The following is a 16142-nucleotide window of genomic DNA, read 5'->3' as shown; positions in this document are numbered from 1 at the left end:
CCTTTAATTATAGCTGACTTATTAACAAATTATCGGCATGGCTTGATCATCATCTTTTTTTAACCCGCTGTAATCGATACCCACCCACGGTATATAAATTCTACCTTGCTGGTTAAACACCCACCCACGGCTAAATTGGGTTTATTTTATGGTTAACCGTTATTTTGATTGGAACTAAGTTCACACGTCTATTCTTGTGATAACTGGTTTCCCTCATCCTGGAATAATTTTGGTGGGTTATAATTTTACGAGTAATTTATTTTTTAATTTAGTACTCACTCGAAATTTTCAAAATTGGCGTTTACTAGGTTTCGGAAGGTCCCTATTTTTAAATTTAAGGTCAGTAACGTGTTTTCACAAAGATTTATTGCCTGTTAGTCATGTCGTCAATGACGTAGCGCTAGCCGGAGATTGTGCCTTTGACGTCATAAGTGCTAGAAGTGAAATAGTAATTTTGCTAGCCCTCATTTTGACCTTGGTAATACTGCAAGCCCTAAAAATTCTTCTAAAACACATTTTTGCATGTCACTTTTAGTCACAATACTGAAATAATTGGAAGTTTAAGTCACTGTAGTGGTTGAATTGCTTAAAAACAAAACGATAAATATAGTCCTTCAGTTCTCTTCAAATGAAAAATTATAGACGTTGATTCACGCCAAAATGTCAAGACAAAAATATTTGGGTTGTTTTTTGGTACATTCTTTGAAACTAGTTTACAGCAAGAAAAGCACCAATTAGTTCGGTATTTTCTAAATGTTTAGCCAGACGGTCAGTGCTAAGGTGACCTACGTTAAAATATTATTTTACAAAATAGAGCAATATTTTAACACAGCTTTGAGATGTAGGTTTTACATTGCATACCAAAGTTTGATTTGAATCTGTCACCAATAAATTAGAAGGGTTTCGGACTCATGTTAAAATCTTGCCAAACCATCATTCCACACTCTAAAAATGTAGCGGAAGTCTGTAAGAATTTTTAGCTGGAATTTTTAATGGCTGCGCTTACGAATAGGCGAGAAAGAAAACCCAAAGAAAATGTTTTGATTTTGTAAAATCAGTGAAAGCAATAAAGATTTAAACTATTAAATTTTGAGATTTTATTAAAAAACGTAACAAATGGTTTAACAGACGAAAATCTTTTTGTGTTTTGTACCTTTTAATCGACATTATTGTCTTTTAACCTTTCTTAATATTTATTCGTAGTCCCTTTCCAAGAAACCTTCTTTCACGCGTTGGTTTATCACAGACGGGTCTCAAATCAAAGACAAGCGAAATAACCACCTAAATGAGATGTCGCAAAGGTATATAGTTTAGATTTATAAAGATCTCTTATTTTATTTGGTTGAGTTGCCTAAGACCGGTAAAGGTCAGTCCTTGTACTTCAAAGCTGAACGCGACCAGAAGCCGTCGTTCTCGATTCACATTTTCAGGCTGGCTCCTGAAGCGTCGTAAAAATATCCTGAGAATTGACGTACTAAAAATGAAAGAGAAATTAATTTCAAAATGTGCTTTTATTTGCTTTGCGGAAATATAACTCCGTAACACCAGAAGGTTTTAAGTCGAGATTAACAAACATCATCTAAAGTGAGAATTGCTCTTCAAAGTTATAGGCTAACTGAAAATGATTTGAAATTTACTGGATATTAGTTTATTTCGATTCATATTTCCGGTTTATCGAAGAAATTAAATTACTATTTTCTTTAAATCTCTTTTAACTTTTTATTGCATGTTCTTAAAATTTATGTTTTGTTTAATTAAAAGCAAATTTAACTGGTTTCCTTATAGAAACCATTATTTGTCTGAAGAAATTTCAAACGAAATTTAAATAGATTATTCGTCTAAAGAGAATTAACTCAAATTAAAAAAAAAACAATTATTTGTCTAAAGGAAACTTCTCTTAGCTAAATAATTCATTTATTTGCAAGAAAAAGTGTAGTTATATTTTAAAATATTTTAAATTTTTCATGTTTTTCTCGGGGAATGTTTATTAACAAAATAATGAAAATCCCAGCTTATTAAATATGTCTAAAATACGTATCTGATTTTTCTCTTTCAAAGATGAATATAAAATAACAGACCGCTTTGGTAGTCTCCTGGAAAGGCTCCTGTGGTATTCTTATTGCTGTTACTCCGCCGTACAACTCTTGCGTGTATGATATATTGTTCTTCAAGTAGGCATCTTGAGAAGTAAAATCTTTAATGACATAAAATACTTCAATGTAACTTTCCTCGTCTTTAGTCAGTTTAAGTCACTAACCACCAAACATCTCCACAATTACTACTAGAAACATTACACTAACAGCAACGTGTATAGTACAAACCAGAAATGATGTCAGGGCATTTTTCATCTAGTCCACTGTTGGCACTCTTGCAATAACTGGGTTGATCTTTCTGAAGATAAAGCTCCATGCTACTAATTAACAAAAAAGTCCATATTAACAATTAAAAAGAAGTACCATCATTACAAAACTAGTAAATATAAGTGAAAGAAAGTACACTCATTAAATTCTCTACGGGCGAAAAAAAAGCTAATTATTCAATTTTTTCACAAAATGTTTAAAGAGATTATGAACTTTCATGTTTCTGGTGGATGAACGAATTTCAAATTTCTGCATTCAGGTTGAAGAAAAGCTAGGAGTATTTGGCACTATTTACATTAAAAACAAGCCGTAGGGCGTTAAACATGAATTTCGATATAGTTCATATTTCCTTTAAACAATATAAAACCAATTTATTATGTTGGACCTATATCATTACCCAAATTCGGAAGAAAAAGACCTGTAGCGTTTATATTTATTAAAGTTTAAGTTTTGATCTTGCGACTATTTATTTCAAACTTAAATTGAATTCCTTGTTGTTCGTAAATATAGGCCTACAGGGTGGCTCGATTTGCTCTGACCAAGGCTTTTTTCTCAAAAACTATTTAAAATATAATTTTGAAATTTTCAGGGTAGGCCTAAATAGTTGGGAACGCTTTATATTGTAAACTGCAGAAAACTCGAATACGTTTTAACGTTTTTTTTACATTTATTTTTAGAGCATACTTGAAAACCTATAAATAAAGTTTGTTCGATCACAAATGATCAAATTTTTACTAAGATAACGAAGTCAACAAAAAAAGTTGTTCGTTTGTGATACAACAAACGTTATTTGCAGTGATAATTAAATGTCACTAATTTAGAATAAAGTCCATTTCAGTGGCAAAAATTGACAAATAATCAGTAAATGCATTTAAATGATTTAAATAATATCATTCAGATATGTAGCATCACTTACATGCGAGATAAAGTTTCAGTTTTTCACAAGATAACCATTAAAAACCCCTTAAAGACCAATTCAAACTCAGGAAAAATCGTTGAAAAATAGCCAAAAGGAATAATTAGATTGGGCTATATTTGAGTTTCTAGCCCAAATTCTGGCAACTAATCCAACATATTTGTCTAAAATAGCACAAATATATTTTTCTTTGGTATGTTTTTTATGTTTATTAAAATTTATTATTTGCCACTATTTGGCTTTGGCATATTAGCCAGTAAAAGTACTATTCGCCATGTCGGTATATTACCACTTTTTGCCACATTATTTGACACATGACAGTTACCACTTCGGAACACTGATTATTTGTAGGTTTTCAAGTATGCTCTACAACTTTCTCATTGAAAATTGTTCCCTAGCACCTATCGGTCGAAAATAAATTTAAAAAAAAACGTCGTTGAGTTTTCTACAGTTGACAATTAAAAGTATTCCCAGATAAATACGCATACCCTGAAAATTTCAAAACTATCTCATATTGTTTTTGAGGAAAAAGCCTGGTCAGATCAAATTTAGCCACAAAATTTACGTTATGAAAAAAATAAATCCTTTACTTCTATTCACAAAAACATAAACCATCTCGAGCTTCATTATCTTTTACAAGACATGGAATTAGTAGAATCTACTAGGAATTCCTATCACATAGTCCTTCTAAGGCGGGACTGCCTCGTAGTGAGACAATGCCGATCAACAAGATTTAGCTTTATCTTACAAAAGAATGCTCTTCTCATAATAGTGCATTTATGATTTCTTAAGTTTGGATATGGTGTGTACGATTTCAATTTATTTGTTAATGATTTTAAAAGTAGAATCTTACTTTTTATCTTTGGATCCAGACTTTTTAACTAAATAATGAAAACATAAGTTATTACTTATAGTGGGTTTTCAAATTATGTTTAAACTGTTTAAATCAAATAAAACATTCAACGCTTCCTACGAAAATAGGCCAACATTCAAGCCAATGTTTGCGCATGAAGAAGAGTTGTATTAATTTAAAAAAATACTTTAAACACCGTTCCTACCAATACAACAATGAACTAACCTCTGTCTTCATTGTAATTTTGTTTGACTCTAATGATGACAACGAAGAGAAATGCTGTGGCCACCAAGGCCACAACGATTGAGACTAGGACAACCAGAAGAGGACTGAAAGTAGCTTTCCATTCAGTATCTGCCAAAACAACACAGAAATTCTTCATTTTAGATATTTACTAAAAAGTTGCTAGTTCCATTGCTTCCTTACGGATTCCTTATTTCAAAATTCACAAATGTCCATTTTAATATAATAGGTAATAAAGTATGACATTATTGAAGCAAAACTTAAATAAACTTCGAGCATGCAATTTTTTTTAATTAATTTATTAATCAAGAAAATATTGCATCGCCCCTATATGCCACATAAGCCCATTGGCTTGTCTATCAGATTCCGAGATCCCCTATATATGTTAAAAAAATACTTCAGAAACACGTGTCAAGGCAAGCTCATAGAGGGACACACCATTCACAATTGAAAAATAAAAATGTATGTATTTCATTTCCTTTTCTTCTGTTTCTTCTTAAACACAATTAGCTATTGAGAAACTTCTGTAAGAAAACCAAGGCTATGAACTTTATAACATCAAATAACTGATCTTGTGTATTTAATTTTGAAAATAGTGCTTAGAGACGACAGGGATAGTGCTTGAATTGCTTGGTGTTACTCATGGATAACTAAGATATCCAGGGCTTTAACGCCAAACTCTAACGAACGGTTTAGCTGGAATCATATCCATAGGAAAATAAAGGCCCTTGAAGCCGGGGTCTACGGAGGTCCTATGCACGCCACTGTTTTATGAAATATGCTTTATTTTAAAAATCAAGTTAAATTAGGCAGTCCCGTTCCAATCACATGAATCATTCGAGTTTAAGCTTCAATTGCATATTAATATCGGCGACACCGTATTGAAAGGCTTTTAAAATGACATTGACAGTTAGACACTAATTACAACAGCTGCCTTTTGATGATGCTAATTTATAGAAAGGGCGGAGCTCTTACTCGGTTGCTGTAAGCTCTCGTGCGAGGCCAACGTGGCTGTTTGAAAGACCACGGATTCGCTCTTTCCTTTGGCGTTGACGGCGAAGATCACGACGATGAAGACTGACGCCGAGGGCAACTTGCGCGCCTGGAAAGACGGGCTGAAGGAGGTGACGTTGAGCCGCAGCCGACTGAACTGATTGTCGTACACTTCCATCAAATAGTAGGGCATCATGCTACTGCTGCCGCTGCTGTGTTGGCATTCCACGATGAAACTAGTCATCGTCTGGTTGGTTACTGAGCAATTGAATACAGGGTCTGGAGGTCCTAAGTAAAAAGCGTGATGTACACAATGAAGTTGGGAAAATTGTCTGATCTCTTTCCTTGTATTCTTTCCCTTAAATTTTTGTTTATGGTTCTTTTATTTTGAAACCATCTCTTTAGTCTATTTGGTGGTATAAAACTGTGGGGAATATCAGGCCCCAAGTATCCAGAGGGGCTGTTTCATATTCGTTTTTAACTAATAATATTTAGTACTAGCGATTTCGTCAGCGAATTAATTGGAGCTGGTATTACCCCCGTCGGGCCTGGCGAAAATATATGAGTATCATAAGGTATTTTTAGAATTATTTAGTTATTTTTCTATAAATATATTGTTGAGTTTACCATGTAACAATGGTGATTGTTTAGTAAATAAATAAATACAAAATGAATGAAATATCGAAGTCGTCTACCTATTGCTTTGGGCAATTTTTCCTTTATTCTACAGTATTCTTCAAATAATTTTATTATTGGTTATGAACAAGTATTACATATTTGGCTTATTTGGCAACATTATTGAAGCCAGTGAGCAGTAGATTAGGATAACTTAACTTTAGGGAATTAGTAATAAATTAATGTTTCACTTTGATAACGCTACGGAGAAGTAATTATATTTATCATGCTTAAATGTAAATTTCTCGTTATTCTCTGATTCAAGCCATAATTTATAACCTAGTGGCATTGCAGGAAAGGAAATAATGTAGAATAATCTGTTTCATAAAGACCGCATTTGTGATGCTGGCGTGCTTCTCAAAGTAGTTTTCAGCGTCGTCAGCAGATTGTATAAAGTTTCTTTTCTGGTTTTTATTTTTGATATTTAAATTTGTTAACACTTAACTGTTTCATCACTTCCGGGAAGGTCTCAACCACTAAAATACAAAATGAAACGCATATCGTAATACTGGTACTTTGTGTCGTCCTTACCCGCTTGAAATATGATGAATTGGCAAGGAGTCGTTTGGGTGCCGACGTTGTTGGAGGCCCAACAGTAAAGGGTGCCGTAGTAGTCGTCGCTGACGATCTTGTAGGTGGCGACAGACTTGGTTCCTTCGTTCGTGAACGAGATGGCGTTTGGTGCGTGGGATGTCCGGTTGTAGAGCCAGTAGAAGGACACCGTCAGCGGATCCGCCTCAACTTCGCAGGACACTTCTATCGTCTCTCTCGGAGCGGCGCCGTAACGAAATATCTGCTCCATTTTACACACTGGAGCATCTAACAACAAATTAGAAGAAACCTTAAATTAAAATGTCAAAAATATTTTAATTATTTTACAGCTACGAAAACCTTAACTCATAGGGAAAATCAAAGAAACTAAACCAATTGGATTTGTTTCAGAAAAAGCCCATTTTTATTTATAAACAAAGTTGAAATGCTTCCTAAATGCCGAATGTTTTGCTACTACATGTGTTTTACGGCCAAAGAATTTACAAACTCAATGAACCTTAATCAAATTTTGTTTTCCTATTTAAGCATTGAGAAATGAATTTGCCTTTTCAGGCTACATAGAGCCACATGGTGGTCAACTCGAGTAGCTCACTTTTTGGTCTATATTAAATCCAGTAGTTCATGAGCTTCTCGCGCTAGGCTCTACGGGAAGCTATGTTAATTAAAAAGGAAAATTAGCTAACTGACCAAAGGTCTTCAACATGAACAACATTATGCGCGTACAAAACAAGCTAAGTTTGTAAAAAAATTGAAGGTGTTAAATCGTAAGAGATGTAATTCAAAATATTGACGCCTTTTAAAATTCATTTTAGGCTTAAGAATCATGTTAATATACTTGTTGCCTAAACATTTTGTATTTGTGGCATTTAGATCGGCTTATGTACAATTAAATATGAATTATTTTTTAACCGAAAAATGAACAAATTTTATTTAACGTGCTACTATTCTAATCATTTCGCAGCTGAAAACAAATTGACATACTGGACTGAACCAGAACTAAACCAGTCGATTAAAACAAAGTTGCACATTACCTAACCCCACGTTACTAAACTGCATATAGCCCGCAAAACAATTTAAAGTTTTCTGGAGCTATCTAGAAGGAATTATGATACAGGAAACAAATTATTATTATGACAAAACTACATGAACGGGAGCCAACGTGTTGCGTGGATAATTTTAGGGCCTAACCAGGGTCGTTTAATACAATGGACACAATAAGCCTAGGGCCTACGAAGGATCGAAGGGACCTACAAAAAATTCAATTAAAAAAATATCTTCTTAGAAATAGGGCCTACAAAGAGCCCAGGGCCTACGAAGGTCTCAAGACGGCATTAGGACTAACCCGCTTAAACGGCAAAATGACATTGAAGCGTGGTACGAAAACGCCATAAGCTTACTTCTTTCAAGTAGATCATGCACAGTTTTCCTCTTTTGTACACTCAAGGAGTAGTGGAGCAGATTCTGCCACTTAGTTTCCCCCACGCCACCCTTCAAGACATATTAGGTAGGAGGTACACAAAAGTGGAGCCATATATTTGAGGCAAGTTGGCCGACCGAAATACAATTCTCAGATCTCTGAACTTAGGAAAATAATGATGGGAAAAATAAAGTCTTAAACAGAAATTTTACGCGGATCTGTGTATAGTACGGAATTCATAACAAAATCTATGTCAATTTACCCTATATTAGAATGCAAGTTGTACCTTTTACATGTAAATATTACGGAGATATATTCGGGTTTTGGAAAATATGTAGATTCAGAGGAGAGAATAGCCCGTCCCTTTCTGGCTCGGTCATTTTTCACTTTCCAAATGCAAAATCGGACATGGCCACGATGGAAAAATCTCCCTCGCTTTGCCTTCCAGGATTTGAGAATAAATATGATTTCTGTTTAGGCGCTACGAGAGAAAAAAATATTTTTCTGGGGCCGTTATAATGCGTCGTATGCTCCGCCAATCCGGCAGACGGTCCGAGCCTTTGTTCGAGCCTCTGAAAGCGAGCGAGCCTAAGCACGCGGGAATAAAGTGAATTTACATCGCATACTTAGAGATAATTTCAATAGGGGCCGTTCATAAATTACGTTAAGGAAATAATTATATTTTTTTAAACTCTCCCTTCTCTATGAGTAACAATTTATCGATTCCAAAAGTCAGTTAGTTAAAATTTTGTTTATCCTATCTTGCGAAGACTCACTTCCTTGACGTCATCAGGGTTATGATACGCCCTCGCTGAGGTAACCGTTTAACGTTTTCTTCCAATCAATGACTCTTTTAAAAATGTATTGAGCTCATTTTTACGAAAGCTACGTCATTGAGTAATTCTCACCGATGACATCTAGTAGAAATCGCTGGCATCAGTTTATCAGGTTGCCGGTTTGACGTAACGCTACTCATCAAAGTCATCGATTGAAGGAGTCTATTTTCAATGAGTGAGGTAGCATAACGATGTTTTTTTCAATGAACTGACCTAGGCATAGCTTTTTTTTTTCAATACAAAGCTAATTGAGATATCGTTAGCTACTTTTTTATTATAATTGGCAGTGTTTTTGTTAATTAAAACGGTGAATTGCACAAATTAAAAATTAAAAATTTCATTAATCTTTATACGTCACGCAAATCATCGCTTTTTTCTTTGAAATCCGGATTCAATCTGATGATTGATACTGAACGCAGCCCCCGAATTGGAACTTTAGAAGACTAGGGTCCCGAGGAAACCATTGTACAACGTGTTTCTCCCCGAAATATTTTATCTTCCAAAAGAAAAAATCTGCTGGAGTCAAGCCCAGTTCCTACATAATAATTTGTGAATGGTCCCTTGAACAATCGCGAAAGGCTTAGAAACTGACGTTATGGGTTCGCTTCGCATCACAGAAGTTCTCGCGAAGCTTACTTGGCAGTTCTGTCAACGCACTCGCCAACCTTCGGCAGTTCTTGCCTTATATTCTCTACTATTTACGTTACATATATGGTCCATATTGCGGAGGCCACAAGCGAAAGCGAAAATAGTTCCAAGAAGAGAAGAAAACAAAATCAATTCGCCTCGTTCGAAGCAGACGTTTCCCAAGTACTCATTTAAATATTTATACCTCGACTGATCTTATTATACGCCAGCAAAGTTGGCGCTTACATAAAATCAGGATGATCGTTGGCGCCCATCGAGAAAGTTACTATAAGTACTCTACCACGACAAAATAATCATCCGGACCTTGAATTTACATTTTCCAATTTGTTTTCCTCTCGTCCATCTCCGATATTAATATCAGACATACACGGGCCCAGCATTTTTGCACTTGGAACTCACTTTCTCCGAGCCGAATAGACACGGTTCCCAATTTCATTGGCTGCAGATAACCTCATCTTGTTTGTTTTACGGGGAAATTTTACTATTCGATTGGCTCTTCCTAGGTTTTCAGTGTTTTCTTTAATTTTGTTCCGGCAGGAATGTAAGTATATATATATATATATATATATATTTTGGGATGAAAAAAATGTTTATTTTTATAGTAGCCTTTGCTCGAAAAATTAATTTTTCCATCTTAGAAATAACAAATAAGCCCGGTATCTTTACCGACGCGATTGAAGTATACCAAGTTATGTTTGTAAATACTTTCTTTATTTAGAATTAGCGTAGGATTTAGATTAGGTAATATTACGAATACTTAGATCTGTTGCTTGAAACGTTAATTTGGGCCTATCGATTGAATTTTTAATCATTGGAAATTTTAAACCGTTTCTACTTTTAGTAAAACGTTCACACGGAAAATACTCCACCACAGGTAAAATAGTTCGGCCCCTAGTGAGAGAAAAGTCATTAGGGGACAATGAACAGTCTTAGACTTAAATGAATCTCGTATTGAAAATTTCAATGAACTGCTTCAAAAATTGCTTACAGTGAACCTTATTTCTGAGAGGTTAAATTTTTATGCATTTATTTGTTGTGGATGACGCTAATATAATTTTTATAGAATGAATCAATATATTAATACTATTTTTAGCAACTTGAAAACTATAAACAAAGGTTAGGCTAAGGGAAAATTCGCCATATAAATATTGTTTTTCTAGATAATTAAAATTATATTAGATTCAGGCTGTAACAACATCTTCTCGGTTTTTAGTTATTAATGAGCTTGTGTAAAAATCAACGCCGTCGTCATAATTATGTGTATTGGAATATTTCAGTACCAATTTATTGTCGTTTTAAAGAGTAAAAACAAATCTTGAAATTGGTTTTTGGAAAAGCATTTTGAAATTCTGAATGTTTTTAACATATTTGGTGTACTTGTGACGTCGGGGAAGATATTCTCCAAAATCCTGTACACTCTGCGTAAAAAGATATAAAATATAGAAATAATCTTTAAAATTAAGAAAAAGAAAGAAAAAAATCAAAACTAAAATAAAATCTCAAAATCGTTTTATATTTCCGAAATTACCTTGTGATACAAAATCCTGTAAGCATTATCAACGTCGTTACCAAAGTCGGTGTCACCCGCTGCGGTAATTCAAGGTGTCATTTATTGAACTATGCTTACTAGACCAAAGACAACATATACAAAATAAACTAATTTTGATGAGCGTGTCACCCCTTCTGAACACCATGCTAGTGACGCGTCTGCGCATAATTTAATGCAAACATTATGGAAATTTAGTTGGAAATACAATCCTTTTGTACGAGAATAAAGTAATTTTTAGCTTTGGAAACCAGAGTCCCTTGGATATATCTTTTAGCTTGAAAATAAATATTCAAAGCAAAATCGCGCAATGTTTTTGAAGTTAAGACCAAAATTTCATAAAACTTTTCCTAATATAACGCCGTCGCTAGTTCATAGGCTAATTAATTTAAGTTAAACTTTCGTTTCATTATAAATAATGTGTTGAATTATTTCAAAGAAAAAGTAAGCGCTATCATTTTCGTTTTCGCTTTAGATGCGAGCCATTATTTAGAAAAGGTGTATCATGTAAAGTTACAGAGACTTCAAAAGAAGTCTTAGCGTTAATAATAGATGGCGCAATTTCCCAGGAGAAGGTTCGGCGCTAAGATAAAGTGCGAGATTGCTTTTTATAATGGTTTAAAATTTTTATTTTGTCGGAGAAGCTAAGTTTATCGATTGAACGAGTTTCGCCGCAGCCGCTAAGCCTTTGCTGAAATAATCTTTCCCATAGCTTCCCCCTGAAGGGTATTTTATTAAACCCATTAAAGGAGTTTTTCGTCTTCGCTATTTTCCACGCTAGTTCTCTTCGGGGTATTAGCAAGGCCCGCCGTCCTAAAAAAGAAACAGCCTTTGCCATCTTAAGATTCAATAATCTCGTTTTTAAGAGATGTGTTTTCTTACATAACACACCCTGTCCTATACATTTTATAATCATATTTTCATTTTAAACCCAAAACAAAATATTTCGAATCCTTTTCTACCACTCATTTCATTTCAAATATAAAATAGGATTTAGTTGAATTATTGGACCGAATTTGGTTTCGGTGAGAGCGCAAAAATAGGTTCCGCCTTTCACTATTGGTAAAAGAAATTTAAAATTATATTACAAGCCATTCGAATCACGGTTTTGATATTTCACGTGTTACCTAGGGAAACGTTTGGGGTGGGGTATGACAGAGAATTTATCGGAAAACAAATGAATTGGAATAGTTTGATATATATTTATATTAGTGATCTGACTGTAACGGTGATGTCAGTTATTGCAACCCAATCTTCATCTGAATCCGTTATAAATGGATAAGGGTGGTTCTGGCATTGATATTCGAAGAATGACGAAAGGTAAGACATTTAATTAGGTCAAACTATATTGAACAATTTGATTTGAAATCAACCAAATACCTTGTCACATTAAGGCTTTCTAGGGCACCTTAGTTCATCATCTCAATTGCGCCCCTAAATTATATTCCCCGTGCAAATTTGGGCAGTTGTCAAATTTCAAGAATTGCTACGCCTTTTCTTATTATTTTTTTATATTTTGCCAAACTCTTTCAAAAAAGTTTTGAAATGGTATATTAAGCGGACTAAAATATATGAAAAACACTATATATATAATTGGTTTTTCTTGTCCCAAATTTATAACTTAAAAAGGCGTATAAAGGGTTATATACTACACAGTAAATATAGTGATTTAAGGTGTAGCTCCCTTAACAGGGTAGTCAAGTATCCTGAAGGGAGTAGTTAAGTTTCCTGAACGGAGTAGTTAAGTATCCTGAAGGGAGAAGTTAAGTATCCTGAACGGAGTAATTAAGTATCCTGAACGGAGTAGTTAAGTATCCTGAACGGAGTAGTTAAATATCGTGAACGGAGTAGTTAAATATCGTGAACGGATTAGTTAAGTATCCTGAATGGAGTAGTTAAGTATCCTCAACCGAGTAGTTAAGTATCCTGAACGGAGTAGTTAAATTTCCTGAACGGAGTAGTAAAGTATCCTGGACGGAGTAGTTTACCACTTTAAAGGGAGTATTGTAAACATACGTCAACGGGCTCGGGCTCACATAATACCTCAGCCCGAGCTGGAGACTGAATTTGGTAGTTTTCATATCTGAGGTGAACCTGAGCCCAAGACCGATTTGAAAACTGTTTTTGTTTCTTAGGATATGAGCTCGATCTCCAACCAATTCGCGATATTGATTGGCTGAAAGCCTTCGTTCAAAATTTATTTTGGAAAAAAAAAGCGTAAGAAGCTAGAGTGGCCTAGCGCCGTCTGGATTCCTTGCTCAGGGCTGCCTGACCGCCTCCGACTGTCTTCCAGGTGTGCCAGTGATGCCGGAATGGAGCTCGAAAACACTTTTTGATGAATAAATTGTGCGATTAAACATCGAGCTCGAGCTTGAGCCTTTAGTAGTTTTAAAACCTAGTGGGACCAAGCTCGAGGCCACCATTTTATTTGTAAGTAACTAAAATTAAAAGTCGAATTGTAATTGTTGCGAGCCCGAGCCCGAGACCACCCGTCCATTTGTAAATATAGTGAGCGCGAGTCCGAGACTGCCCGTTTATTAATAACTACAGTGAGCCCGAGACCAACCTTAAGCTCATATACGTATTCGGTGAGCTGAGCTCGATCCCAGCTCTTGGCGTTGACCTATGATTGTAGAACGCTTAAGAGAGTAGTGTAACAACCTTAAGGGAGTATTATAGAACCCTGAATGGGGTAATTTAATTCCACACACGGTGTAATAATGGAACCAAAACGGAGGACAAAATAACCCCAAACAGAGTAAATAAACACCGAAAAAGAAGAAGTTTTTTACCATGCAGTACAATATCCTTTATAAACCTCTTAAGCTGTTTAATATGGGGCAAAAAAAACCCTTAAAGGTTTGAAAAATTTTTTTTTTTGGAGTGCAGTTAATTGATAAATATTGGATATGATATTCGTAAAGTTAGATAATCTAGCATTGACTAAATTTGAAACATTTGCATTTATAATTATTTAATGGAAAATATATTTCTTCATTAATGGAATTTCTTAATTTCAGGTCAGTTAAAATCTTCTAAGTAAGTTGTTGCAAGAATTTACTAACGTTTGCCCTGAAAATGCAGGGTATAGCCTCTGCTTTCATATTGACCGGAAGATATAATCAGCCAACAGAGAGGACTAACAGTCACAACCAGATTAGCGAAGTGTTTTCCCTCTTTAGTTGGCAAGAGATGAAAAGGCTGGTATTTCTTCTGTAACTCATCAGACGAACAGGTTGGGGCCTCCATATTCTCAGTTTATATTAATATTTGTATATTGACATCATAATATTAATATGAATTTTTGCCTAAACCTTAAACCAGTATCTGTCTTGTCTAAAACCAAGTTGATCTCCAAAATAAAAAGGAAATTCAACTATGTGTGAAACTAAACAGCAATTTCTAGCATAAAGAAACCCTAATGCGTGTTTTTTTAATATTGATCTAGTAATTATATTACCTTTTTTTCTGACGGACAATGGAGAACTCAAAATGGAAACACATTTGCATGCAAGTTTAGATATTTGGAAGAAATCTTTTGTTAGGAGGAGAAGGAAGTAGAATAAAAAAAACAGGGGACATGAACAGAAAGGAAGAAGAAGAGAAAAATAAAGCGGTAGTTACATTGAACGCGGAGCGTGACGGTATTGCTGATCCCTTCTCCTTCGGAATTTTTGCCTTTGCAAACGTATCGACCCCGTTTCTCTCGACGAACATTCTGAAGCACCAGAGAATGGTTGCTGAGAATCACTCCCGCGCTGGTATTGGTGACTAGCTCCAGGCCATCGAAGAGCCATTCCAGCTGGCCGATCCACGGATTGGATGCCACTCCGCACTCGAAGTACACGTCGTTGCCCTCCTGGATGTGCTTGTGCCGGAGTTTGTTGCCCAGTCTTAACGACACTTTGGGAATATCTGATGGAAGAAAGTGGGAGAATGGATGCACTTAGACAATGAAAATGGGGTTGATCAAAAATTAACGGAACGAAACTGCCTTGCAACAAAAAACTTACATTGTTCTCGGATTTCTATTAAGCGACATGAGAAAAACATTTCATAGAAAATATACTGAACGTAGCGAAATAATTCATCAAACAAAAGCTCTATGCGCAAATATAGAAAGTTGTCATGGAACGTATAGTAAATCTAGTGAAATAGCTTAGCGACCTAAAGCTTTATGTTCGAACATGGAATCTTGTGATTGGAAATTAACTTTACCCATCGAAAGTGTTTATCTACCAATATCCGTATGAAAACTTATTAAAAGTTATGTGTCATTTAATATTTACGTTATCCAGCGAAATACATCATCTTCCCAAAACTATTTGGTAGGAAAAAATATTTTTGTTCACCAACCAAGTACTTTACAACCAAATATAAAACTTGTCATTGGTAATCTACTTTATCTAATGAAATCGATAATCTTCTTAAATAATTAAGATTTATTGAAAATTTACCTTACCTAATTAAAAAGTTCTAATACCACAATCGTTCTGAACAGTAGACAAATTAAAACGGTTATTGAAAATAGGGGGTAGGTACGTTTGTTCGAATTTCAGTCGTCCGAACGGTGGAACAAATGTTCGAATTTCAGTCGTCCGAACGGTGGAACAAATGTTCGAATTTCAGTCGTCCGAACGGTGGAACAAATGTTCGAATTTCATTCGTCCGAACGGTGGAACAATTTTCGAATTTCATTCGTCCGAACCGCCGAAATAACAAATGTTTCAATTGTTCGAATTGGACAACTTGTTTGTTTCATTCGTCCGAATCGGTAGCATCACTTGTCCGAATTCTGTCGCTAAATTAGTATTTCTTATTGCTGTTTTTTTTGGTCCGGTTTTTTTTAGTGCAAGAATTAAAATTTCTTCCTTTGGCCGATCAAAGAATATAAAGCCCCAGGAAAGGAAGGATTGATATTATTGGCCGCGTGTTTTGGCTGCGTTAGAAACTTCAGGCGAAGCAAATCAGAGTTACCGGAAACGGTTAGCGCAACCCGGTCTGTCTTTAAAAACGAGAGGCGCAAAAGTTCCACTAGACGAAGCTACACTATCCATTCCTGGGGCTTTTTATTCTTTGGGCCGATATAGTAAGTGGGAATTG

General features: G+C 35.1%; 1 protein-coding gene across 1 annotated transcript in view; it reads right to left on the bottom strand.

The window, feature by feature from the left end:
- Positions 1-1167: 1167 nt before the first annotated feature.
- LOC149945184 (kin of IRRE-like protein 3) overlaps positions 1168-16142 on the bottom strand; it is a gene marked incomplete at its 5' end in the record, with an annotated part of 68210 nt that continues 53235 nt past the window's right edge. Inside the window, 8 exons of the mRNA XM_090176418.1 lie at positions 1168-1474; positions 2079-2194; positions 2322-2413; positions 4130-4157; positions 4355-4483; positions 5348-5653; positions 6572-6859; positions 14664-14954. Coding sequence (XP_090032544.1) covers positions 1427-1474; positions 2079-2194; positions 2322-2413; positions 4130-4157; positions 4355-4483; positions 5348-5653; positions 6572-6859; positions 14664-14954 — 1298 coding nt within the window. The remainder of the gene's footprint in view (positions 1475-2078; positions 2195-2321; positions 2414-4129; positions 4158-4354; positions 4484-5347; positions 5654-6571; positions 6860-14663; positions 14955-16142) is intronic.

The sequence above is a fragment of the Leiobunum rupestre genome, chromosome 5 (genome assembly GCF_980474605.1).
Source record: "Leiobunum rupestre chromosome 5, qqLeiRupe1.1.hap1, whole genome shotgun sequence".
In the NCBI taxonomy this organism is placed as follows: domain Eukaryota; kingdom Metazoa; phylum Arthropoda; class Arachnida; order Opiliones; family Sclerosomatidae; genus Leiobunum; species Leiobunum rupestre.
The sequence above is the reverse complement of the archived record's forward strand: the minus strand, read 5'-3'. Positions and strand labels throughout refer to the sequence as shown.